The sequence below is a fragment of the Sorex fumeus genome, unplaced genomic scaffold (genome assembly GCF_029834395.1).
Source record: "Sorex fumeus unplaced genomic scaffold, SorFum_2.1 ptg000083l, whole genome shotgun sequence".
Lineage (NCBI taxonomy): Eukaryota > Metazoa > Chordata > Mammalia > Eulipotyphla > Soricidae > Sorex > Sorex fumeus.
The window spans coordinates 10,446,010-10,469,197 of NW_026606140.1; the positions used below are offsets into that span (position 1 = coordinate 10,446,010).

At 59.8% G+C, this 23,188-nt stretch overlaps 2 protein-coding genes across 5 annotated transcripts in view; one reads left to right on the forward strand and one right to left on the reverse strand.

The window, feature by feature from the left end:
• Positions 1 to 1,790: 1,790 nt before the first annotated feature.
• On the forward strand, positions 1,791 to 20,838 carry RAB35 (RAB35, member RAS oncogene family). 2 transcript variants are annotated; one of them, XM_056131016.1, is made up of 6 exons: positions 1,846 to 1,988; positions 8,362 to 8,412; positions 11,261 to 11,384; positions 15,587 to 15,711; positions 15,798 to 15,922; positions 18,765 to 20,838. In XM_056131016.1, the coding sequence occupies exons 1-6, from the start codon at positions 1,937 to 1,939 to the stop codon at positions 18,891 to 18,893; spliced, it is 606 nt and encodes a 201-aa protein (XP_055986991.1). In that variant the 5' UTR covers positions 1,846 to 1,936; the 3' UTR covers positions 18,894 to 20,838. The 2 variants fall into 2 exon arrangements, with proteins under 2 accessions (XP_055986992.1, XP_055986991.1); XM_056131017.1 differs by lacking the exon at positions 15,798 to 15,922 and having other exon boundaries at positions 1,791 to 1,988.
• Positions 20,839 to 21,375: 537 nt separating this feature from the next.
• Positions 21,376 to 23,188, reverse strand: part of BICDL1 (BICD family like cargo adaptor 1) — a 93,234-nt gene continuing 91,421 nt past the window's right edge. The window contains exon 10 of one of the 3 annotated variants that reach the window (XM_056131025.1): positions 21,376 to 22,542. In XM_056131025.1, the coding sequence (XP_055987000.1) occupies positions 22,381 to 22,542 (162 nt within the window). In that variant the 3' untranslated portion in view covers positions 21,376 to 22,380. The remainder of the gene's footprint in view (positions 22,543 to 23,188) is intronic. The other 2 variants (XM_056131026.1, XR_008794841.1) reach the window with 2 other exon arrangements.

Here is a 23,188-nt window from a genome sequence, read left to right on the forward strand (position 1 = left end):
CCTCTCCCAATGGAGGTTCACGGTCATTTCAGGCCATCCTTGGGGACCATACGGGTGGCAGGGATCGAACCCGGGTTGGCCACATGCAAAGCAAGCTTCCTACCTGCTGTACTCTTTCTCCAGCCCCTAGTCCAAGTGTCTTGAGTCCAGAGGGGACTGAGCTGACCATGATCTCCTGCCCAGGGCACATCAGGGTGGGGTGTGCCTGCCTGGCGCTACCCTAATGCTGCCGCTTCCTTCTTCCCTGATAGACGCCCAGACTGCTGGAGCAAAGGGGATCTCCATCCCTGCCCCCCTACTTCCCAGGCCGAAAAGGGTGCTTTTCTACTCTGCTGTGAGCAGCACCTTCCCCGGGCAAGTTCCTTTCAGTTCTGGTTCTTCAGACACTGCCACACTGATTTTCAGTTCCTGGAAAAAACACTCCAAGCTTGAGTCAGACACTCCATGTGCTGCTCAAGGATCCTTCCTGCAACACTATTTATAAAAACTAATTATAAACAACACGAATGCCTATCAACAGCACTGCTTAAATTATAGTACAACCACATGATGGCCAAGATACTATGCAGCTGCTAAGTAATAAAATGTCTACTATATTGTTAAGGAAAAGGCACCAGGCATTGATGTGGTTTGCAGGTGATGAAAGACTCAGCTTATTTATTCCTGATATTTTAAAAAGCATTTAAAGGTATCCAAGAAGAAACTAAGAAGGGGGTGGAAAAACTCGCAGAGCACGGGCCTTTATGCCCACACGCACTCGCTCCCTCCTAAAAACCCAACCGCGGTTCCCTTTGAGGTTTGGGGAGCAGGTCTGAGGGAAAAGTGCTAACCTGGGCTTTCTGGGGCGCTGCTGTCGGTCCGCCCCCGTACTGAAGCACGTGCGCTACTTTCTGTCAGGTCGAGGCTAAAGGAACAAGAACTACCCAACAGGTCACCGACTGGAAAGGGACGGGGCTGTCATGCAAAATCCGCAGTTGCGGGGCAGGAGGGAGTTAGGGCGCTTGACCCGCAGAAGCGGACAGGGCTGGGGCAGGCTCGTCCAACCTCGAGCAGGGTCCCGAGGTGTCTGACCGGGGAGGTGGTGGGGACCCCTGAGCCCTCCCCTCCACGCCCCATCTGCAGTCCCTGGGGCCGCGGAGGGCTCAGAGGGCTGCAAGCAGAAGGCCCGGGTCCAGGGGTCCCCTGGGCATCGCCTGACGCTCCAGCACCGGGCACGGTCCCCCGCCCCCCGCAACCAGAAAGCCGGAGCGCAGAGCCCGGAGTGAGCCCTGAATGAGCGAGCACCCCGGGGCGAGCACCCCCGCGATAAAAACCTCATAAAAACAGACAGACAGACAGACAAAAGACACCGAGCGGGCAGGCAGGCAGGCAGAAACTCTCCCGCGCCTTCGCGGGTGGCGGAGCCGCGGGCGCGCCGGCAGACACTTACTCCGGGCCTGGAGGCGGGCGGCGGGCCGGGGGCGCAGAGGGCCCGCCCCGCCCCCTTCCGCGGCCGCTCGGCTTCTTCCGGGCCGCGCCGGCCAGCGGCTCCCGCCGCGCGCGCCGGGCCCCGCGGAGCCGCCGCCGCCGCCGCCGCCTCGCCTCGCCTCGCCTCTGCCCGGCGCGGAGCGGCCCGCGCGCAGGCGCGGCGCGCGCGCAGGCGGGGAGGGCGCGGCCGGGCGCAGGGCGGCTGCGCGGGGGCGGGGCCGGCGCGGCGCCTGCGCAGTGGCGGGGCGGGGCGGGAAGGAGCGCGGCGGCGGCGGCGGCAGCGGCGGCGGCGGCGGCGGCGGCTGAGGAGGAGGAGGCGCAGCGGGCGGAGGGCGCGCGGGGCGGGGGGTGTTTCTGTCAGTTCCGCCGTCGGTCCGGGAAGTGGGTCCGCCGCGGCCGGAGCCGCCCGGGGAGCCGCGGACCGCGAGGCCAGCCGACCGCGCCCGCGCGCGCGCCGCCCCCGCCCGCCATGGCCCGGGACTACGACCACCTCTTCAAGCTGCTCATCATCGGCGACAGCGGTGAGCGCGGGGCGGCGGCGGCGGCGGGCGGGGCGCGGGGCGCGGCCGCGGGGCCTCGGCGGGCGGCGGGCGGCGGGCGGGGCGGGCCGGGCCGGGCCGGGCCGGGGGCGCGCCCCGAGGGGTCCGGGCGGCGCGGGGCGCGGGCTGAGGCGCTGAGGCGCGCGCGGCGGCGGCGGCGCCCGGGACCCGGCCGAGTGACCTTGGTCGAGTCGCGCCTTCTCCGGAGTTGGCGGGACCCGGGTTCGAGGGGCGGCACCGCGCGCCGCCGCCCGGCGCCGTGACCTTGGGCCAGCGGTTCGGCCGCGCAGAGCCCGGCGCCCTCGGCGCGGGGGGGGGCGTGAGCGTCGGAAGCGGCGCCCGCGCCCCGGGGGGCCCGGCCGGCCTCGCGGCCGCGGCTCAGTTTCCGCCTCTGTGCAATGGACCGGCGGCGGCGGGCCCGGCCCGGCCGACCGCGCGCCGCCGCCCTCGCGCCCTCCCGCCCGGGGCTCAGGGCGCGCCCCCCAGCCCGGGGGCAGGGCGTGGGGTGACCCAGGGCTCGGGGCGGTTTGTGGGTGTCCAGCCCGAGAGCGCGCGGGCGTGTGAGTCGGACACGCAGCGGAGGGTGGACACGGTCACGTGGCTGCAGGCCGACCTCAGACCCGCGTTGAGGGCCAAGGGGGCCCCGTCGGACGTGTAAGATGCAGGCGCGCGCGCGCGCGTGTGTGTGTGTGTGTGTATGGGAGGATGTGAGGGGGGCGGGAGGTCAGACACACAGTGTAATGTGGACGCGGCCCTGTGGCCAGAGCAGGACTTCGGATTGGCATTGAGGACCAAGGGGGCCCCATCAGATGTGTAGGATGTAGGCATATGTTTGTGTGTGTGTGTGGAGGGGATGTCAGGGGAGTGGGCGGTCAGACACGCAGTGTAGTGTGGACACGGGTCACGTGGCTGGAGACAGACCTCAGACCCACGTTTGAGGGCCAAGGGGGCCCCCTCAGATGTGTAGGATGTAGGCATGTGTGTGTGTTTGTGTGTGTGTGTGTGTGTATGGGGGGATGTCGGGAGCAGGCGGTCAGACACCTGTGTAGTGTGGACACGGGTCACGTGGCTGGAGACAGACCTCAGACCGGAGTTGAGGGCCAAGGAGGCCCCGTCAGACGTGTAAGATGTAGGCATGTGCGTGTGTGTGTATGGGGGGATGTCAGGAGCAGGTGGTCAGACACGCAGTGTAGTGTAGACACGGGTCACGTGGCTGGAGACAGACCTCAGACCGGAGTTGGGGGCCCCACCAGATGCGTAGGACCTGTGTGTTTGTGTGTGTATGGGGGGGATGCCAGGGGAGTGGGCGGTTTCGGTCTCCCTGGAGGGCAGGGCTAGGATTGTGGTCAGCGGTTTGGATCAGGTGAAGGATGGCTGAGGTTTCTGTGGTTCCCGGTGGACGGTGAGGGAAAAGTTTGGGGCTAACTTGGGAGCGGAAGAGAAGCTGAGGTTCTGGGTGGGGGCTACAGTTGGAGGGAGGGCAGAGTGCAGGCCAGGGCCATCCCGCCCCTGACCTTCCTCAGGGCCCGTGTGAGCCTGAGGCTTGGAGAGGATCTAACTTCAGTCTTGGCCTTGGTTCTGAGGCACTGGTACCAGCATGAGTCTCTCTTCTAGGTGGGTGGGGGGCACACCCAGCTGTGCTCAGGGATCCCCCGGCAGGGCTGGGGGGACGGTATGCAGTGTCAGGGTTCTTGGCTTGTGTGCAAGGCAAGGGTCTTAATCCCCGTACCATCTCCCCGGCTCTGGACCTGTGCTCTGATAACCCAAAAAGGAGAACATCAACTCGGCAAGACTTCGCACGCAGCTTGTGACGGCTCTCGGGTGCCAGGCCCGGGGCATGTGCTGACCCCTTGTCTGACGCCCCGTTACGTCTTGTGTGGGGTCTTGATATTTTCCCCCTCAGTGGTCAGGTGTGCAAGAAAACTCCCAGGGTCAGGATGAAGGTGGTGTGGCTCCTAGGTCAGTCTGAGCAGAGTCCTCATGTTGTGGAGGGGAGACTGAGGCTCGGTGACTGCGTTTCTCCGGACAGTGAGCTGATGCTCAAAACGGAAGGCTTGAAGGACGGCGAGAAGGTTCGTATGGATGTTCCATCCAAGCTTTGGAAGCTGAGCAGAGAGACTGACATCACGCCGCCCCTGAAGTGGGTGCCCAATGCATGCTTCCCCGAGGGCTACCAGTGCTGTCCCAGACGCTCATGTGGTCCGTCAGATAAGGAAACGCAGGCCCAGAGGGGCTGGCTGATTTGCCCAGCGTGGCGCAGCTTGGCAAGGGCCGGTCTGGGAGTCAGTGCACGTGGATGCTCTGTGTGAGCAGCTGGTGTCAGGCCTGGCAAACAGTGGGTCCTCAGCGAGTGTTAGTTTCTTTCTTTATAAATCTCCAGTTCTTCCCACTCGGCCACATTGTACACACTTCTGGAATAAATCCCCACAGCTTTTGCAGCTCATCTTTTTGCCTGAGGTTCTACACTTTTTCGCTTGCTTTTCTTTTTATGGGACATATTGAGGCCACAGTTGGCTGTGCTCAGGGATCACTCCTAACAGTGTTGGAGGACCGTATGGTACTGGGGATTGAACCCGTGTCATCTGCGTGCAAAGCAAGCTCTTTACTTGATGTTCTGTTGCTTCTGTCCCCTCACACACTTGTCTGACGTTGACTCTCACTTAAAGCATCAGATCCGCTAGGCCAGCCATCCTGTGCCTTGGAATCTGGAGGCCAGAGGGGCCATCAGGGATCTAGAGAAAGCCTTCCACTTGTCCACGAGTGAAGTGAGACTCAGAGAGAGGAAGTCACTTATCTGAGGTTAGACAGTGAACTAGTTCTTGAGACATGGATTAAGTCACTCTCCTCCAAGATCTAAGGTTCTGCAGCATTTCATTTTATGTTTTTGGTTTTGGGCCACACCCGACAGTGTTCAGGTCTTTCCCCAGGTTCTGCACTCAGATCACTCCTGGCAGACTGTGAGTACCACATGGGATGCTGGGGATTGAACCTCGGTTGACTGTGTGTGTCCAAGGTGAATGCCCGACCTGCTATACTAGCTCTCCGGCCCGAAACATTTTAGAATTGCAGCAAAGATGAGTGCAGGGGTGGGACCATAGGAGGAGCTGGTCCGAAGGTGGGGACTTTTGTGGAAGGCGGGATGGGTTTGGGGTCCCACCCAGCAGTGTCCAGGGGTCACGTTTGGTAGTGCTCTGGGGACTGTGCACTGCTGGGGAACAAATCAAGCTTCCTTTATGCAAAGTGTGCAGGTGGGGACTTTTTGTGGAGGTGGTTTGAGAACCAGAGAATCTGTATGGCCCAGAGGCAGAAGGTAGGGGAGCTAGCGTGGAGGGTTGGGGGCTTTGGTGTGGGGAGGGCAGTGATATCTGGAGCGGGGTGTAGGGTTTTCCATCGGATAAATCTATGAACAAATCAGGGTAAATCTGTATCCCGCCGAGAGGCACCCGGTGCTGGGCCTGAGGCTCTTGTAGGGAAAGACAGACGAGGCTGCTGGGTTGCTGAACTGTCAGACTCCTGGCTGTAGGCTTGGCTGTGGGAAGGGGAGATTGGTACCTCTCACTTCCTCCCTGAGGCCCACGCTGGGCGGAGAGTGGTAGCAGAGTGGCCCAAGAGGCCTCTGCCAGGGATATTTTGGAGGTGCCATTTCTGGAGCTGCTCTCACGGAGATGCACTTCTCAGGGTGGATTTCCCTGCCTCTCCAAGGGAAGCACAATGGCGGGTGCCCGTGTCAGGCCCAGAGCGGCGGTGACTGTGACTGGCCTGGTCCCTCCGTGGCCCTGTGGTTTCCAGCAGCTCTGCAGAGAAGTACGGGGTGACTAAAGGAGTCTCCGCTGCTTGTTGCTTCACACACTGGGAGCGCCTCTCTGATCTGTCTTAGATATAGTTTAATTGCAAAAACAACAACAGAAAGGATTCTGTGATTCCCCCCAAAGTTTGAAGTCCCCATCTTGTCTCCTGTGAAGTGCTGTGGTTGGGAGTGGTGGTTGTCAGCGAGATTGGCTTGTGTTCACTTATGGATCCATTCAGCTGTGTTGGAGGTGCCTACCAAGTGCCAGGCCTAGCTGCAGCCCCTGAGTGTCCCCATGTTGGCAAGGCTCCCTTCCTGAGCCACTTGCAGTGCCCCTAAGGTCAGCTTTGAGCTGAGTAAGCAGGCCCAGAAGGCTCCAGAAGGAAGCAGAGGAGCCTGCAGGGCTGTGGGTGTCGGCATGGGACAGAGCACGGTGAGGGACCCAGCCCAGGACATTGGCGCTCCTTAGGCTCAGCAGGAAGACGGCAATGAGGAAGTGGCTGTGAGCAAGAGTGCAGCCGGCCTGGGGCCTGAGCAGCAGGTACTGTGGGTACAGGGCTGGTGTGCCCCGAGCCACGCCTCCAGCCTCTCTGAAGGCGGGACCCAGGTTCATACCCTGCAACAAGTTTCTGGGCCCCCCTTAACAGACTGCTCACTTGGAGAACCTGCAGGAGGTCAGCGAGGCCAGCTGGAGATTGTCAGCTGTAGAGATGCACAGTATGGATGGGGACAGCATGAGTGTCCTCTCTGAGCTCTCCCCACGGACAGGCACGTGCACCCTCGGGACTGCCTGAGACCCTGAGTTAAGGTGGCGTCGTGCCTGGCTTTGATGGCATCCAGGCGCCCAGTCTCACCCGAGTGGAGCCTGGGAGCTGCTCTCACTCTCTTTATTCCACTTCCTGAAACGGAGGGAGGACTCCCAGGCAGTGTCTTGAAAAGAGCTTCAGGGCTCTGGAGTGGCCAGCCAGAGCCCAGTTCCCTCTGCACTTCCTGCAGGCTTTAGGCCAGCTGCTTAGCTATTGCTGCCACCCCCCCCCCCCCTTTTTTTTGGATCACACCCGTCTGTGCTTAGGGCTCACTCCTTTGTGCTCAGGGATCATTCTTGGCAGGGCTCAGGGGCCAAGGTGTGCTGGGACCTGGATTGGTCATGTGCAAGGGAAGCACCCTACCGGCTGTACTATCGACTGCCTTTTTACTGCCTTACTTCCTCTTTCTTTCTTTCTTTCTTTCTTTCTTTCTTTCTTTCTTTCTTTCTTTCTTTCTTTTTCTCTCTCTCTTGTACCAGGAATCAAACCCAGGGCCTCACAGATGTCTGGCAGGCAGGAACTTTACTGCTGAACTCCATCCCCAGCCCGAACCACTTAGCTTCTTGGTTACATCATCTTTGTTTGTTTGTGTTGGCCACACCTGGTGGTACTCAGAGCTTACTCCTGGCAGGACTCAGGTGTTGTTGGGGATGGAACCCGCTCAGCTGTGTGCAGGACAAGCACCCTACCCCCTACGCTGTCGCTCGGCCTTTGGTCCCTCGTCTTAAGGGCTGTTCCTGAGGGGCAGGGTTGCGACTCAGCGGTGGAGCCTTGCATGTGTGAGGCTCTGGATTCAGTTCCTGGCACTGCACAGTCCCTCCCGAGTACTGTCGGGTGTGGTCTTCGTAGAAGAGGCGCACTTGGGATGGCAGAGAGCGCGTTCAAAGGGCTGGAGAGTGTGCTTTGCAAGAGGGAGCCTGGGCTCAGTTTGGCCCTGGGTGGTCTTCCCAGAGCCACCACAGAACCAGCGTTAGCCCCGAGCACCGCTGGGCGTGGCGTGACGTCCCTTCTCTCCTGGGAAAGAGGCAGTTGGATTAGTGCAAGTGTCCACCCTCCCGCCTGCCACACAGGAATTCTTCCCTTCTGTGTGCACGTGACCCAGCTGGTCTGAGGGGTGGGGGTGGGACACTCGGGGCAGGTGCCCCCGCAGAGGCTGCCGTGCGTGCCCCCGGGCTTGTGGGGGCCCTGCCATGCTTAGACCAAGTGTGCCGGGTGATGCTGCGGGAAGTGAGATGGCCTGAGGCCTGCGGGGAGACCGGCCGGGCGCCCAGGGCTAAGGCAGACACCCGCTTCCGCCCCGCCAGCAGCAGGATCGTGGGTGGGGACGCTGGCCACACTTGCGTCCAGTCGTCTGGGCTGGTCTCTTCACCTGCAGAGCAGCCCTGGCCCCCTCCACGCTGCTCCCTCGCCCGGCAGCGCCTGCCTCTCCTTGCTGTGCCTGTGCCGTGCAGTTGCCCAGGACCATGGCTTAGGCCCCTTGGGGCCCGCTCCCACTTAGCTGCCGTCCGTGCTGGATTTTTGTCGTCTGGGCTCTTCTTCCGGCTCCTGGGGCCGGCCTCCAGCATGCATGGACTTGAGCCCCGGGGCTTAGCTCTCCAGGGCCTCTGGGAGTCGCTGGTCTTCTGTGAAGGAGGAGAGAAGGCCGAGACTGAGTGCGGGAGGTGGTCCTGGCCAGGGGCTGGGGGCATGCAGAGCAGCGCTGCAGGCCGGGGGGCCGGGAGGGGATCTGCACCCGTCTCATCTCCCGCCTTCTCTCCTGCAGGTGTGGGCAAGAGCAGTTTACTGTTGCGTTTCGCAGACAACACTTTCTCAGGTGAGTTGCTCCTGCCTTGCTTTCATCACCTGGCTGGGGAGAAGCAGAGGGAGGCAGAGGCCAGAAGTCTGTGTCTCTTGGTCACACAGATGCTTTCGTGGGTCCATCATTTTCTTCCCCAGTGTTGTATTGGGCCGCAACTAAGGTAGTTTTAAAAAAAAACAAGATCACAAGTCAGTACATGCCAGTAAGAAATTTCAAACCGGAAGACTTGAGTGAAGTAGAAAATGAAAGTTGTCCCTTCACCTGCCCGCCTGGGGCCCCGGCAGCCTGGGTTCAGGGTGCTGCCGATCTCTCCTTGTTTTCATCGGACCACAGACCCCGTCGCTTCTGGCGAATGCCTGGGTTTCCTGGCTCGTGCCCGGCTGCATGTCATTTGTTCACAGAGCTCTGGAGAGGTGCTTTCTGGTGCTGTGTTGGTGGCGGAGGGCCTGGGGCGGGCCCTGTGCGTTTGCACTTATTGCCACTTGTGGCCAAGTCTTCTTTCACAGAAGCAGTAGTGACTTAAACTGACGGTCCCAGGAAAGGATGGAGTCTGAAGGGCCCCGTGTCTCCTCGGGCATGTGGTTTCTGTGTCTCAGTGCAGAGCCAGCGGAGAGAAATGGCCAGGGTGATCCCGCTCTCCAAGTGCTGGCAGCCTTGCTTCCTGCCAGTTCCCGAGGCAGGCATGTGGCTGGGACGTCAGTTTTAGGTGACTCTGGCTCAGGACCGATGTGTGAGTGTCGTGGGGAATTTCCTATGATGTGGTTTGAAGGGCCGGCTGCAATTAGGAAGTGATTACATGGCTAATTAGGAAGTGGGTTTTGCCCTCCTTCTCTCCTGGGCTGGCCTGGCACCGCCACCCGCTAGTGGATTCGGCAAGACCGGGGTCTTCCTGAGCGCTCTTGGGGCACTGGACTCTCCCGCACGGGAGCAGGGTGCAGGACGGGGAACTGCAGAGAAGCTGTTTGTGGTACTGCTGCCTTCTGCTCTGGCTGGGAAACTCTCTTCTTCCCCCCCCCCCCCCCCCCGCCAATCTTAAAGGCACTTTTGTGTGTCCCTGTTCTGCAACCAGCTGCTAGGGTCTGCTCGACGTTGGCTTGCCAACAGCCTCCCACCTACCCAGGCCTGGGACCTCCTTACTGGCTTGGCTCTGTTGGGGTCTTCCCTCTCATTGTCCCCCTATTCCCTCCTTTCGTGGGGGTGTGCTGGGCCTGGAATACGGAGCCTCACCCCTGTATGCCAAGCCTAGGCTCCTTGGGGCCTTCTTTTTTTTTTTTTTAATGCCACACCTAGTGGTGCTCAGGGCTTACTCCTGGCTCTGTGCTCAGAAAACCATGGGAATCTAACCCAGGTCAGCTAAGGCAAGGCAGGTGCCCCACCCCCTGTGCTGTCTCCTGGGCTCGGTCACCTTTTCCTCCCTGAACAGCGTTTTCAGTGAGATCTGGCCCCGTGGCTCTGGCGTGCTGATGCTGGTTGCTGTCCTGTGCGTGGTGGGGTGCTTCTACTCACAGGTCAGCTGCTCGGCCAGCACTGTCCCAGCCCAGACTGGCTCCAATACTAATGCAGTTGCCTCTGGGGGTCACAGCCCTGCAGTGTGGGGAAAATTCGGGTTTTCAGGCTCCATCTCAGGGCCACGTCCAGCTTCCTCTCTTGCTGTTTGTTCTTTGGGTTTTGACTCGCGTGTGCACTTGGCCATGGGTGTGGCACTAGCTGGGCCACACCCATACCCGTGGTGTTCCACAGTGTTTGCTGCGTGCCAGCTGTTGTCTTTTCCCCGAGCCGAACTTTCTCTGGGCTTTGCCCTCAGCCTTTTCTCACTCAGCTTTTGAAAGTGTACCTGTGCTTCCTAGCTAGGCCCAGGATGACTTCTTGTAGGGATCTTCATTGGGACCCTCCCACCTTGAACTTTGACCTTCCATGAACTTGGCACACTTCCTGGTGTGTGTGTGTGACTATGGCACTGTGTACTCTATGGTCAGCTCCAAAGAGAGCTGGAAGATAAGCATTGCGTTTCCCTCCTTCCCTCCATCCCTCCATTCCCTTTTTTTTCTTCCTCCTCCCCTCCTCCCCTCCCTCTCTCCCTCCCTCCCTCCCTTGTACTTTGGGTTACACTCTGCGGTGCTCTGCGCTTACTCCTGGCTCTGCACTCAGGGATCACTCCTGGCAAGCTTGGGGGACCATATGGGCATCAAACCCGGGTCAGGCACGTGCAAAGGAATCGCCCTACCTGCCATACCATCTCTCCAGCCCTGAGTTAGGCTTTTTTATATGCCCAGACTAACTTTTTCAGGACAGACGTTATTGCTCCCCCCTCCACAGATGCCCCAGAGGGCCACTTCCAGGGCCACCCTGCTCCTCCCAAAACCCCTTCAGTGCCACCATCACATCCAAGGAGCCGGAGCTCCCAGGAAAGGCCTAGATAGCATTGAGGCCCCGCTCTGCACCCCCAACCCTGTCTCCCACCCTGGGCTTGGCCTCACTCGACACCTGTGGCTATTTTTGCTACTGTCTCCTCGGCCTGAAACAGCATTCTTCAAGCTGCAGGTCTTAACTTGTTTGTATGTTAGGGTGTTAATTTTGTGGGTCCTTTAGATCTGGGGACTCAGACGGACAAAGAAACCCTGCGTGACTCCTCAGTTAGCCATCGCCCCAGACTGCTCCGACTCGGGTGCCTGTCCCCCCCCCCCCCCCCTTCAGAGCCTGGGTGTCCTTCCTCACCCTGTGCCTCATTTCATTGTGGCGGGTCTGTCGCCCTCGCCTTGATTGCCCCTCCTGGGTGTGGGCTCCTGGTTTGTCTGGCCCTGGTCCTTGAACGCATCGGGAGGGGTCCCGGGCCCGGCGTCCGTGCTGACATGTGTGTGTGCAGGCAGCTACATCACCACAATCGGAGTGGACTTCAAGATCCGGACCGTGGAGATCAACGGGGAGAAGGTGAAGCTGCAGATCTGGGACACGGCCGGGCAGGAGCGCTTCCGCACCATCACTTCCACGTGAGTCTGCTGGGCCCCGGGGCCCGGACACCCGGTGCTCACGTGGGCCTCTGAGGCCGAGGGTCGTGAGCTCCTTGCTGGCCCAGGGGTTGGCTCCGTCCTTTCTCTGGAAGGGCTGAGATGAGGCTGGGGCGGGGGCGGCCGCAGGTGGGCAGTGACCCAGCCCTGTGCTGGGAGCAGGTGTTCCTGCCCTTCAGTCTCCCTCGTCGTGGGGTAGCGGGGGAGGGCAGCTGCCAACTTACAGTGACTCCGGTGTGTGTCGGTTGGCAGGCTGGCATTGCATCACTTGCCCTGACTTCTTGGAGGAGGCGTCTCTCGGGGGCGATTGGGACCCCACCAGCAGCAGCACCTGGGCAGTGCTTGGCTGCAAATCAGGAAACCCAGTTGGGGCTGCATACAGCAGGGGTCTGCAAGGGGTTTCGGGTCCAGGGCTCATGCGCTGTTCACCGGGGGTTCCAGGAACGACCAGGGCTTTGACGGCAGCAGCTCGGAATTCAATTCACACACACATTGTGCTGTGTGACCTTGGGCAAGTTGCCTAAACTCTCTGTTTCAGTTTCCCAGAGTAACTATCTTTTTCTCTTCTTTGATTCTGGGGGCACATCGCATGTTGCTCAGACTTTACTTCTGGCTCTGTGCTCAGGGATCACTCCTGGTGGGGCTCAGGGGACCATATGGGATGTTGGGGATCAAACCCAGGTTGGCTGTGTGCAAGGCGCCTTAAACTCTGTGCTAGCTCACCGTGCCCTTAGGGATCGCCTTTAATACCGAGTCCTGCGTGTGGGTTCTTGGCGCTTTGGGCTTCTTCACTTTGTTTTTCTGTTGCTTGGTTAGTTTTGGGGTCAGACCCGGCGATGCTTACTCCTGGCTCTGCATTCGGGGATCTCTCCTGGTGGGGCTTGGGACCGTGTGGGGCGCTCGGGATGGAACCAGGGTCGGGCATGTGCAGGACAAGTGCCCTCCCCGCTGTGCTCTCGCTCCGGCCCCCGTCTGTCCTCTCATCGCTGTTCCGATGACTTTGTTTTGCGGTTGGGCCATACACAGCATTGCTCGGGGGAAGATGTGGGTCGGGGGGCACAGCTTGGACAGGAGCACCACCTCCTGGAACCGGCCCCCTGGCGTCTCTGCTGGTGTTGTCCCATGGCACAGATGAGGAGTTTCTGATGAGCCCTGTGCCCCGTGGCGACTTTGCTGCTCCTTCGTCTCTGCAGCAGTTGGCTGGCAGTGGGGCTCTTGGGGTCCCGGGCCCGGCGTCCTTGCTGACATGTGTGTGTCATCCCTGGCTGGAGACTTCTCCCCTCGGAGGGGACAGTCCAGCCTAGGGCCATCCTGGACCATCAGTTGTGCCATGGGGGGAGAGTGAGGGGTGAGGGTCTCCTAGGGTGATGCCTGGCAGTGTCTGGGGATGTTGGGGGGCTGGAGGTGCTGCTCCTGGGTTAACCTGACCGGGAACCCAGGATCCCTGGGTCCCCAGTTGTGAGAGTCGCCCCATGTCGCCATGAGTCTGTGCCCTTCTCTCTTCATTGTGTCCCAGCCGCTTCCCACAGAACCTTCTGGGAAGGCAGCTGGGGCTGGAGGATGCGTGGGGGTTGGGATTGAGCTTTGGGGTGCCTGAGCATCCAGGCCAGAGCAAGGACTTATCCAAGCATAAGTCCTTGTGACAGATTGGGTTCAGGAGGTCTCAGCACCAGTTGGTTCCAGGTGGGCTGAGAGTGTGACTAGGGTCTTCATCAGCATTACTTCATTCACCCCGATAAATAGTCCCATGACAAGAAAACGGAGGCTGACAGAAGGTGACTTTGGTTGGTTAGTCAGGAATTGAATTAAGGTCCTTAATGTCCGTCTAATTCCAGAGTTCTTTATCTATTTAGTTTTGTCTTGGGGGCTACTTCTGGCTCTGAGCTCAGGACCATGAGATTCTGCTCTATGCAGGAAAGGCAGACGGCGCCGCCACCCGCCCTGCACATCTCTCTGGCCCTGCTGTGGGCCGGCCTGGCGGGGGGGCCCCTGGTAGATGCGCTTGTGTTCCTGGTGGCTTCAAACTTCAGGGACTGGACACTGGTAGCTGCAGGAAGTGTCAGGCAGGGCAGTGGGGTACTTCAGCTGGGAGCCCCTGTCCCCCGTTCAAACACCCCCCCCCCCCCCCCCCGCCTCGCTGCTATGACCAGCTCCCCGCAGTGTGGCCAAGGAGCACGCCTGTCCCTGCTAGAAACTGTCATGGTGGGCACTTTGGCTCGGCCCCCACCTTCCTGCCTGTCCCTTCCTCCCATCGTGGGTGCTGAGGGTCGCCCCATCTCTAAGGCCCTTGTTCCGCCCTGTGGTGGTCACTGGCAAAGGAAGGAGGAGGGTAGGAGCGTTTGCTCTTGGGGGTTGGGGTGGTCAGGGTGCGAACATGTGGTCTTTGCCCATGCCGGGAGTTGGGGGTTCAGCCAGTGGCCTCGGGAGTTGGGGGAGGAGGGACATGCCTTAGTACCTGCACTGGACCGTGGCACCTAACTTCAGGCCAGTCTTCAGTGGGCCAGTGGTGACTGTCGTGCTGGGAGCTGCAAGGATGGGTGAGAGGCGGGTGTCCGTCCCACCGTGAGCCAGATGCAGAGTGCCACCATGGTGCTGGGCACCAGAAGCCGTGTCTGCAGGAGTTCTCTGGGCAAATGTACCCTACTTGGGCCCCCGTGGGCCTGGTGGTCCCAAAGGAGCAGCCGGACCTTTGTGCTGGGGCCACGCAAGAGGCGTCCTTCGCATCATCCTCAGCATAGGGAGGTGCAGAGACCAGCATGACCCCTAGTCTTTGCCCTGCTCAGGGAGGTGACCACTAGGCGGAACTGGGTGACAGTGTGGCCCTCTCAGTGGCGGTTGGTTCTGACAGCCTATGCAGGGGCAGTTGCGGCATGGTGGGGGCAGATTGGGGGTGGAGAGCGGGGCCAGGGAGCCAAGTTGGGCTCCTCGGGCACCAGCCTCTGGGGCTGCCTCGCCTGCTGTCCTTGGTTTTGTCCCCCTGTGTGGACAGCGGTTCCAGGGAGCGAGACTGCGACCCTGGGCAGGCGCGGGCAGCTGTGGCAGTGACGGTATCTGGGGGCAGTGGATGTCCTCGGACCTTGCCCTCCCGAGCCAGTGAGCCGAGGGGCTTGGGGGCTTGGGGGAGGGAGGCTGTATCTGCTGCTTCGCAGACCAGCTGGCGTCACGCCGTGAGTCCCCCTGCCTGCATGGTGGCAACTCGGGACTGGCCTCCCTCATGTTCCTGGAGAGCCAGCGGGTCCCTGCAGTCCCTGCCACAGCGTGAGGCGCCCAGGGGGCAGGAAAGTGGGCATCCGCCTGCTCCAGAAAATTGGCTGAAGACTTAGGCAGCGCTTCAGGAGTGGTGCCTCGGGCTTATTTCTTTATTATTTTGTGGGGACTGCACACCCAGTGGGGCTCAGAGATCACGTGGTTCTGGACTTTGCCCGGGGAGCCATGCGGTGCCAGGCTTGGCCTGTGCAAGGTGTTTGCTCCAGGAGTCCTCTGAGCTATCTCCCCAGCCCCAAGGGGTTTTTCTCCTTACTCCCGTCTCTGCCGCTGCCCGTTGTTCTTGTGAAGATGGGATCACCCGCCGGGCTGCCACACGGCAGGGCGCCGTGGTCCTGCTCCGGCGCTCCTCCGGCCTCTTCCGGTATCTCTGCTCCAACTGGCATTTGAAGAAAGAACATTTGGCTGTTACTGTGGTTTTGTTCTTTTTTTGTTTGTGGGCTACACTCAGTGTGGCTCAAGCTTACTCCTGGCTCTGTGCTCAGGGATCGCTCCTGGTAAGGTTCAGGGTTACGTGGTGCCAGGGATGGAATCTGGGTCAGCCACGTGCAAGGCAAGTGCCTTACCTGCTGTACTATTGCTCCAGCCCTGGAAAAACATGTCTGACTCAGACAATGTGACGACCATATTTTGCCTGAATTTGACGAATCATTTGTATTTAGAAGTGTAACAAGAGCCTCAAAGAAATTTCAGGCTCTTGGCTGAGCGAACCATGTGTTTTGCCCGTCTCGGCCCGGGTATAGTGAGGTAGAATGCTGGGCAGTGCTGCCGAGCGCCCCCTCACCCGGCGGGGCATGGTCAGCACGGGCAGGCACGTGCCCGCCACTGTGCCCAGCTGCTGTCAGGCTCGGGCAGGCGAGTCCTAACCCAGGGGTGGCTCAGCACGGTAGAAACTCTTACACAGACCTTGGCCCTGACAGGTATTATCGGGGGACCCACGGCGTCATCGTGGTTTATGACGTCACCAGTGCAGAGTCCTTCGTCAATGTCAAACGGTGGCTTCACGAAATCAATCAGAACTGTGACGACGTGTGCCGGATATTAGGTGAGGCTGGCCTGTGGGTAGGCGGTGGGGGGCCTGCAGGTGGGGGTGCTCTCGCGGGGCGGGGCTGACTCTGCTTTACCTTGAAGTGGGGAATAAGAATGACGACCCCGAGCGGAAGGTGGTGGAGACAGAAGATGCTTACAAGTTCGCTGGGCAGATGGGCATCCAGTTGTTTGAAACCAGTGCCAAGGAGAACATCAATGTGGAAGAGGTGAGGCGGGGGAGGGGGCGCGGGCCGGGCTCCCCTCCGCCTCCATAGTAACTGCTGCCTGTTGACAGGCTCTTTCAAGGGCCGGCTCTCCCCTCAGCCCTTCTCCGAGGTCAGTTAGTCCCACGCTTAATTTTGTTTTTGTTTTTTTGGGCCACACCTGACAGTGCTCAGGAGTTACTCCTGGCTCTGCACTCAGGAATCTCTCCTGACAGTGCTGGGGATCATATGGGATGCCGGGGATCGAACCTCGGTCGGCTGCTTGCAAGGCATGCACCCTCCACCGCTGTACGCTCTCTCTCTGGCCCCTACTTCCACGCTTTGTATTTTGTTTAGTTTTTGATGTTTGGTACTCTGAGCTCCTTGCTGGGCTTTCTGCTTGGGGATTGCTTCCGGCTCGGTGCTCAGGGAACCGTGCAGTGCTGGGTTTGGGCCTGGGCCTCCTGCCCGCCAAGCCTGCACAGATGCTGACCTTTCTCTGGCCCATATTCCCACTTGCTGTTTTCTTTTTGTTTGGGGGTCACAGCCAGAGTGCTCAGGGCTTACTCTACGCTAGGAATCACTCCTGATGGGATTCGGGGGACCAAATGGAGCTCTGGGGATCGAACCCAGGCTGGCGATGTACAAGGCAAGCACCCTTACTCGCTATATTCTCTCCACCTCCCCCACCCCCAACCATTCCCTTTTTTTGGTAAAGTACCTGGGCCAGAGTGAGAGTTGATAGCACAGTGGGGAGGGCGTTTGCCTCATAAGTGGCTGACTTGGGATTGATCCTCAGCATCCCATATGCTCCCCTGAGCACCACCAGGAGTAATCCTTGAGCATTGCTGGGTATGGCCCAACCCTGCCCCGCCCCCCACCAAAGAAGTATAGCATTTAAGTTAGATTTGTGAGCGGGGAGAGACAAATACATGTTCAAGAGAGCACACGGGCTGAGGTTTCGACTTAGGGACCCTCACCCAGCTTGTAGTCCCGTCTCCGCCTCTCAGCCCATTCTCTGTCATCCTCCCTGCTCAAAGGCATTTCCTGAGGCCAGGTTACTTCCTGTGGTCAGCGGGCACCTGCTCTGGGCCCCACAGGCTCCTGATGGCCCAGGCATCCACACAGGCCGAGCCTCCTGCCTGCAGAGTTTCCTTTGCATCTCCTGGGCCTGCTGGAAAATAAGTGGTTCTGTGGGCAAAAACCCCAACCCTCTGCCACAAGCTCAGGCCGGAGCACAGAGGCTCAGGGAAGCAGGGGTCCTCACTGTACCCCGGCTTGTAATGGACTGTCCTGTTCAGCCCTGCGTGCCCCAGGTTTCTTTGGCAGGGACCTACCTACTGTAGGTCACCTCCTTGGTTCCTTCTGTAGACTTGGGGGCTAGAGGGAGAGCCATACCTCTGGGCAGAGTTAAGTCCGGCAGATTGTCAAGTGCTTGTCTCACAGTGCTCAGTAGATGTTCCCTTGGCTTTCCTGGATGTCGTGGGGCTAGAGCAGAGCCTGACACCACAGGGGCGTCTTGGGATGGTCTTAGGAAGGTTCTAGGCAGGACATGCAGTGAGGGGGCATGCTGGCTGCTTGGGTACCTTTGCGTCCTCCCAGCCGGTCACCACGGTAGAGGTAACTTATCTGTATTTCCAGAAGATCCCAGCTGAGTGAAAAGGCTTCTTTTTACAGAAGAAAGGTCAGGGGGTTGGGGTCGGAGTGATAACACAGCGGGTAGGTTGCTTGCCTTGCATGCGGCCGACTCAGGTTCAGTCTGCGGCATATCCCATATGATCTCCCAGGCACTGCCAGGAGTAATTCTTGAGTGTAGAGCCAGGAGTCATCCCTGAGCATCGCTGGGTGTGACCCAAAAAACAACAACAAAAAGGCGAGGGGGCCAGAGAAAGTATAGGGGTAGGGCCTTTGGCTTGCGTGCAACTAACTGCCTGGTCCTTGGCACTGCATCTGCTCCGCCAAGAGCCAAGAATAGCCCCAGAGCATTGCTGGATGTAACTCAGCTCTCCTCATTTTCTCCCCCAAATTAAGATCAGGGTCCAGGGAGAAGGCTCGTGGGGCTGAAGTACTGCTTTGCATGCAGGAGCCCTGGGTTCAGTCCCCAGCCCCTCAGAGTCCCCCAGACAGTATTGGGAACAGCCCTCCAGCTCCGAGCTGGCAGTAAACCTAGGGTGGCTCCAAACCCCAAAACGTACATTTTTAAAAGTTTTTAGAGAAGTTAGAAAATTCTTGCCAGATTGGTTTATTTGGGGGACCGGGGGTGGGGATGGTTTGGGCCACACTTGTGTGTGCAGGGGCTACTTCTGTGCTCACTCTGTCCGTCTGTCTTTCTGGCCTGGACTTCCCTTTTGGCTTTTTGGGGGGCATGTCTGAGCAGTAGTGCCGCCTGACGTTATAGGCAGGCCGAGTGAAATGCTGTTCAGGCCCAGTGGTGCTGGGGACCACCAGAAACTCCCTAGGAATGTCTGGGTTGGGGGCATGCGGTGCTGGGGAACGATGGGCCTTTGAACATACAAAGCGTGCATTTCACACCTGAGAGCTAATTTTTTTTTCCTTTTGGGTCACACCCGGCGATGCACAGGGGTTCCTCCTGGCTCTGCACTCAGGAATTACCCATGGCGGTGCTCGGGGAACCGCCTGGGAATGCTGGGAATCGAACCCGGGTCGGCCGTATGCAAGGCAAACGCCCTACCTGTGGTGCTGTCGCTCCAGCCCCTGGGAGCTCATTTTTGATAGTTAATGAACCAGCTCTCCCAAGGGCGGGTGTGTAGACAGCGCTGGGCTTGGGGGGCATGGCAGCAGGTGTAGCCCTGACGGGGCCTCTTCGCTGGGTCTGAGGGTGCACCTGCCTCTTGCATCCTCACAGATGTTCAACTGCATCACAGAGCTGGTCCTTCGAGCCAAGAAAGACAACTTAGCAAAACAGCAGCAGCAACAACAGAACGACGTGGTGAAGCTCACGAAGAACAGTAAACGAAAGAAACGCTGCTGCTAATGCCCCCAGCCCACCGCAGAGACTGCACTGTGGCCCGCGGGCCCTAGGGGACAGGCGCAGTTTTGTGCCGTTATTTAAAGAATCCTCTCCACGTTTTTTGTATCGGGAGGCGCCATCGGCACTTCCGCCCCTCCCCCCTTGAGTGCCAAGAAGGTGTTGGACAAGCCCGCCCTGCCCTTCTGGTGCCCCTGCTCCCCGGCCAAGGTGCTCGGGCCCGGCGAGGACAATGCCAGCTGAGCGAACTGATTAACCAGATTTTGTACATAATGTATATTGCTTTAACCAGCCACATCACCTTCGTCCTGCTCAGGCTTTTGCCTCCATAATGCCAACCTGCTGCAACAGACCCTTCCTGCCCCGCCCCGCCCGCCCCGCCCCGTCTTTCTTCAGCAGCCTCTTGAGACCGGATCGTGTCCTCGCTGAGCTTCCACCAGCCAGGAAACGCAGAGTGGGTCCCAGGCCTCCCGCTCGCTTCTGCAGGCCGCAGCCGTACTTGGCACGAAGGGTCTCTCCAGGGCGTGAGCTGTCTGTTCCCAGCCCGTCTCTCCCCCCGCAGCAGGAGTCACGCCTGCCCTTTGGCCAACAGATCTTGTGTCCTGCCCTCTAGAGGCCCGAGCTGCAAACCCAGGGAAGCCCTGGCTTCTAATTTAGACCACCAAATCGCAGTTCCCACAGGAAGGGTGTGTATGTGCCGGGACAGGGCTTGAGGGTGGCTGCGGGGCATTATTTTGACTGATAAAATGAAGCCAAATCAAATTCAGTTCCTCATCCTTATTTTCCTGAGCGGCAAGAGTGGCCTCCCCGCTCTGGGGCCAGTGTTTTTAGAAAAGTGAATGGCTTCCTGTCATTGTGGGTTCTTGGCAAAGCAGCTCTGCCTTCCTGGCCGCTTTTTGGGGAAGGAGGGGCCTCCCACCTCGTCTCTGCTGGTCCAGGGCCTCCAGGGGGCTCCTGGGTCTCGGCGCAGGGGTATGCGCCAGGGCTGCTGCCTTGGAGCTGGCGGCAAGGGAGGTTGGCAGCACTGGCGGCACTTGCTTCCGTGCTAAGTAGCTTGAGGATTTCTTAGTGGCTGGGAAAGGCCAATCCCACTATGGCTGGGGGCCAGCTCTGCCCCACCTCTGTCCCCTGGAGGAGAAACCGGGGTCGCCTGCACTTGATTTCCGCTGCCCCCTCAGGACACTTCATCCCCCTTTCCCCTAAAAAGGATCACGTTACCTGGGAATAACTGAATTCAGCATCATGATGTGTTTTATGAGATTTCTTTTTTCTAGGCGATTTCCAGGCAAAGCTCTGATTGGACAATCATCACAGATTACGTTGCAGATTTTCCATGTTAACATTGTTGATGGGTTTTTAATCAATAAAAGAGCTGGGGTTTCTTCTGACCCGTCTCTCCACTTCCCGAAACCGCCAACGGCCTGAGGCTGTGACAGGCCTCCCTGCCCGGACCAGAGGCGGCCTGGGCCTGGGAACTTGGTGCTCTGGGGGGTGCCGCAGGGCAGCCCCATCTGGTTGGCCAGGAACTGCAGTGTGGCCTTGGCCTTGCTCCCAGGGCCGGGCCCTTCTGGCGGCTATTCTGGGTCCGGGGAGGCTGTGGCCTACTCCATCAGGCGTTCAGGCCGTGCCAGTGTGGCAGTAAGCAATAAGAGGGTGGGCGTCTTGGAAGCTTCCAGCAGACTAGACTCCACCGTGGCTCATGACAGCTGGACCTCCAGACCCAGGTGGTGGGTGATTTGGCGACAGTGTGCCTGTTCTGCTGAATGTCACGCGCATGATTTGGGGGTGAGGGAGGGGGGCTCGGAGGGCTGGATCGATGTCCTGGTGGCTCTGATGTGAAATTCCTGTCGAACAGCTAAACTTTTCAATGGTTTGCTAGGAATATTTCTGTATTGAAAGTTTCTAATTATGCTTTTTTAAAAAATACTAAAAATAAAGGTTCAAGCTGCCACGTGTTCTCCTAGGGCCTGTTTCCTCTCATCCAGCCGCGCTCTGAGTGGTCCAGGCTGCTGCCCCCCCTATGGGTGCACGTCCTTGTTTGCTCCTAGGCCCACAGACCCCGTCGGGAGCCGCGTTCGTTTTCTCTGGAAGGCCGGTCCAGGGGAGCGCACGAGATGCGACGCCAGGGGAAGTGCCCTGTTTACTCTGTGCGCCCGGAAGGATGCCTGCAGTGCTTTCTGCCAGGCTGGACGTTTCTGCCAAAGTCTAAGTCCACTGGAAGCTTAGGAAGCAGTGCCTGGGGCCTGTCAGAGTGGGCGCGCGCTGCCGGCATGGAGACGAGGCCGGGATTTGGGCTGCTGGCCTCCAAGGGTGGTCACTGTCAGGGTGTCTGCACCATCTAGAAAGGTGCTCCTGCCTGGGTGCATCCACCAACTGGGGGACTGCCCAGCTGTGCGGGGCGTGCCCACCGTGGCTGCCCCTTCATAGCCAGCTACGGGCCATTCTGACCCAACCGTACCTCCAGGGAGCCAATGACTGAGGCAGAAGCTCTGTAGAAATTCATTTTATTCTTATTTAGACTATTTCCAAAAGAAGCAGTGATGTGCTGTTTTCTAAAAATATGCCTTTATAGATTTATATATAATAGGTGTATTATAAAATTCATACATGTATTTACATGATTGCTACATACAAAATTACAGCACTGTGGTATGTACATATCTATAGGTACATTCTTTCTGCTCGTCCCTGCTGTGCTTTCCCACGGGAGGGAGGGAGATGAATCCACTGGGAAGCATATTGGGGGCTGCCGTGGCTGCCCGCCGGCGCTCGAGTCGGGGCCTCAGCAGGGAGGGGGGCCGGCCGCTGAGGGCGGCAGAAGCAGCTGCTTCCAAGATTCATCCTTCTGCAGGCTGGCTGGGCAGGAAATGGGGCATCTACCTCGCGGTGCCAACCCTGCCCTCGAGGTGGCGGTGGTTACCGTGGACCATTCTGGGGGGCTGAGCCAAGAATTCGTGTAGGTGGGGGAAGTGAGGCCGGTGAGGGACCCCCTTGCCCTTCCTCCGGGGCCCAGCCAGGCCTGCAGCGCTGCACGCTGGGTCTCGGCAGGAGATGCTCCCAGCAGAGGTGCACGCACGTGGGGGAGAGGCCCCTTCATTCCCGACTCCCCAGGCAGGGATCGAGAGACAAGACTCGGGCCTGCAGCAGGGCATCGTGGCTCGCTCCCATGTTCCAAAGCAGGAGAGGAGTGTGCCTGGAGTGGGGAGCTGGAGCGACCAAGGGGTGGGGTGGGCGGGCGGGGGGGGGGCTGGTTCTCACCCATGGGTCCGAGCAACAGAGGCAGCCCGAGCCTCGCTCGCCCAGCAGCGGCTCCCTGGCAGCGAGGGCTGCCCCTCGTGCCCTGATGTTGGGGACAGCTATCAGAAGCTGAACGGCCCTGCCAGGACAGCCCAGGGGAAGCTAGGGTGTGTCCCCCGTGCGCTGGACCCCGCCCGCACCCCTTCCAGCCGCCTCCAGCCCATCCACCCACCCGCAGTAGTCAGTTCCTCTGCGCTCAGATTTTCCTGAAGAATGAGAAGAGCCTTTTGCCTTCGGCGGAGCTGGGCTCGGCCCCGCGCCCTGCAGCCCGGGCCCTGGAGAAGGCGGCAGCGGGCCGGCTCCGTTCCTTCAGGTGCGTGTCCATCAGCTGCCGGTCAATGACCCTGTGCATGTCGTCCTGTGGGGAGCAGAGAGGCGGCTGAGTGGGGCTGAGACCCTGCGGCCCGGCGTGGGCTGGGGGGGTGGGGGGGCGTGGGTGGGAAGGGACACGAGATGAGGAGGAATGAGATGAGATGAGCGCGTGGCTGCAGCCGGGCGGCTGACCGAGAAAGCAGCGAGTGGGGACACACACTGGACACACAGGAGCCACCCCAGAGCCCCTGCCCTCTGCCAGGGTCACCCTCTGGTGCTTCTGTCTCTGCCCGGGTGCTGGCCCCACAGCTGTGCTGAGCCTTGCCTGGGAGCAGCCCTATCTAGCCGCCTCCTGTGTCCCTTGGAGGGCGAGGGCTCTGAGGTGGCGGGGGTAGGGGCCTGTGCCCGAGCTCCCCGCCCCCAACAACTACCTCAGCTGTCTGCTCGGCCTGACACCTGTGGGAAGGGCGCAGTGCCCACCACCTTCTGGAGCGCCTTGCCCCAGTGCAGGTCTGGTTCCCCGGCTGCCCCCTGCAGTTTCTTCTTACCCAGTGTGCAGTTGCTCCTTCCCGCCCCCCGTAACAGCAGCCCCCACCCAGAGAGGGGTTCCTCACAGATGCTCGCCCTCTCCGCTCCAGCTGCTCCAGGCTGGACCCGGGAGCTGGCACCCGGCGAGGTGCAGAGAAAGCCCG